At 35.2% G+C, this 2500-nt stretch overlaps 1 protein-coding gene across 6 annotated transcripts in view; it reads right to left on the bottom strand.

Annotated features, from left to right (window-relative positions):
- The window catches only part of LOC119582672 (E3 ubiquitin-protein ligase MYCBP2-like), a 110581-nt gene that overhangs the window by 58080 nt on the left and 50001 nt on the right, over positions 1-2500 (bottom strand). For all 6 annotated transcript variants that reach the window (XM_037931083.1, XM_037931084.1, XM_037931086.1 and 3 more), the window contains exons 39-41: positions 2161-2350; positions 1811-2023; positions 821-965 (exon numbers count right to left, since the gene is read on the bottom strand). In XM_037931083.1, the coding sequence (XP_037787011.1) occupies positions 821-965; positions 1811-2023; positions 2161-2350 (548 nt within the window). The remainder of the gene's footprint in view (positions 1-820; positions 966-1810; positions 2024-2160; positions 2351-2500) is intronic.

The following is a 2500-nucleotide window of genomic DNA, read 5'->3' as shown; positions in this document are numbered from 1 at the left end:
TTTGGCCTGTATGCTGAGCTATGAAATTTAAAAATATTTTCTTTGTGTGTAGATTACATGAATGGGTACAAAAGGATGATCTTACATGTGTAGGATGTAAATCTGTATTTTCTAAGCAATCTATATATATATATATATATATATATATATATATATATATATATATATATATATATATATATATATATATATATATAATATATATATATATGTATATATATATATATATATATATATATATATATATATATATATATATATATATATATATATATATATATATATATATATATATATATATATATATATATAGTCTTTGCAATTCCTTTTGCTATAAGCAGTGTAAAGGTGGTGAGGGCTTGCACATCTTCACTTACTGCTATGCAACATTTTCAAAGAAATTGCACACACAAAAAAAGGTTAACTATTCATTGTTCATTACCTTTCACTTTATCTTTATTTTGAGGCACTGAAATTTTCAATAATTTGTAAAAAATTGTGCATTATTATTAACCTCAAGCAACTGGTGCCCTTTCATTTATTTACTACAGTTAAGAAAGAGAAAATAAATAAAGAAAAAATACTGAAAGAAAGAATGAAAATTTATATGGAAAGAAGAAGAAGAAGAAAAGAAAAAAGTGGAAAAAATTTAAAATAAAAGAAATAAACCATAGTTTCTGTATGACCAAGGTTGCAACAGGCACAACAATGTCATCTTCACTTTCTCTGCAAAACCAAAACCATGTCAGCTAAGAAGATAGCTTATCTTGTGACAAGGGCTTAAAAAAAAAAAAGTCAAGGGTTTCCTAAGTGGTCTTACCTGAATGGAATGACACCATCAAGAGCTTGGTGAATAGTTGGAGGATGTGAGAGGGCAAACCCTTTACTCAGTAGCCCTGGGTGAGCTCGATACACCTGCAGTGACATTTCTTCAACTAGTTCCATATCCTCATCCAATTCATCACCTGGTTACAACAAGCAAAAAATTGGTTAGAAATCCATAAAAAGAGAAAGTGAGAAGAATCTGAACCCCTATGATCTGGATGACATGACCATCCCACCATGGAAAAATCTGGCTTGCGGGGCAGGTGACATGAACATCCCGTCATGGGAAATCTGGCTTCAGGTTGGGTAACACGAAGTGTAACATGAGTGTTTCGGCTAAAGGCCGAGGTGATGGGAAAGTCTCTCCACGAGTGCACAAACCTCTTGGAGGGTGATTAGACTCATTTGGCATTTAGAAAGGGGTTTTAGCATTATTCCCATCAATAAACAAGTGTGGAATGTAATGCTTGTGAGCTATGACTGGAAGAGCACCAGTTCCATTGGAAGACTTCATTTCCATGTTCGTCATCCTATTCCTGGCTGTCGTAACTGGTGGTGCAGGTTGTATTACAGAAAATTAAATAATACGAAAAAACAAACAAACAAAAAATAACAAAATGCTAGATATTCTTATTTATCTTGCACCGAGTTAGAGACTACCTAGAGATATGATATGGAGTCCGTACAAAGAAAATAGTCTAATACTATCTGGACAATGCAAATCAAATGACAAATATATATATTGGAAAATGGGAAAAAAGCTAAAAACGCATATGCATAAAGAGAGAAAACAGAATCTTCTCATCCCACATAAGTGTTCGCCTGTGCCCGGCCTAAAGACGCACCCAACAGAGCAACCTGGATTTTGGGCATGTGATTGCCGTGAGGTAACCGGATCCAAGGGGTTAAGTATGTCTACAAAAAATTTAAGATCTCAAATATTTCAAAAGATCTAATCCCTTAAGAAACATATTTATGAGGTTACCTGCAATAGGTGGCAAGCAGAGGTCCTTCTTGATAAGGGATGCTGAACACAGCCCTCCCAAGTAAGACAACTCTTTCTCCAAGTGTCTTAGAGAATCTGGAGGAGTTGGTGGCCACTCATAACCCACAATGAGAACCCGAAAACCGTATGTGTTGGCTCTTTCATCTTTTACATAATCAGAAGCTGTTTCTAAGGAGAACATAACCTCATGTCCTGCAGACAGAAAATAATATCTGTAAGCACTAATGGTTTTAACAAACATTCAGTGCATATATCAACATCAGTATAATAACAAAATACAAGGCATGGTGTAATAAAGAAAGAAAAGAAAAAAAAGTCCCAACATTCACCTGGAAGAATTACTGTCTGGTGTGGCCAGTTCTGAGTACCAGAAAATTTATTTAGAACAGCCCAGTATGGAGGAGGAGCTCCCTCTTGGTCCTGTGACACTGCTGTTCCTCGCTCTTGGCCATCGCTGTATATGGGTAGCGCTCCTGTACCAATGTCTACCTCTGTACTGCTCAGGCTTGGTACATACACCTGGTAATGAATAAGCCTTGATTAATTCTCAGAAAACTATGGCCTCTTTTACAGCTTTGGCTATTATTTTTTACATAATCATGCAATTCAGTAAGTAAACCAATGATCATGATATTAAAACCTGGCTGGTGACCTGTAGCAAAGGAATGT

The sequence above is a fragment of the Penaeus monodon genome, chromosome 16 (genome assembly GCF_015228065.2).
Source record: "Penaeus monodon isolate SGIC_2016 chromosome 16, NSTDA_Pmon_1, whole genome shotgun sequence".
In the NCBI taxonomy this organism is placed as follows: Eukaryota; Metazoa; Arthropoda; class Malacostraca; order Decapoda; family Penaeidae; genus Penaeus; species Penaeus monodon.
Note: the sequence above shows the minus strand (reverse complement) of the source record. Positions and strands in the feature narration are given on the sequence as shown.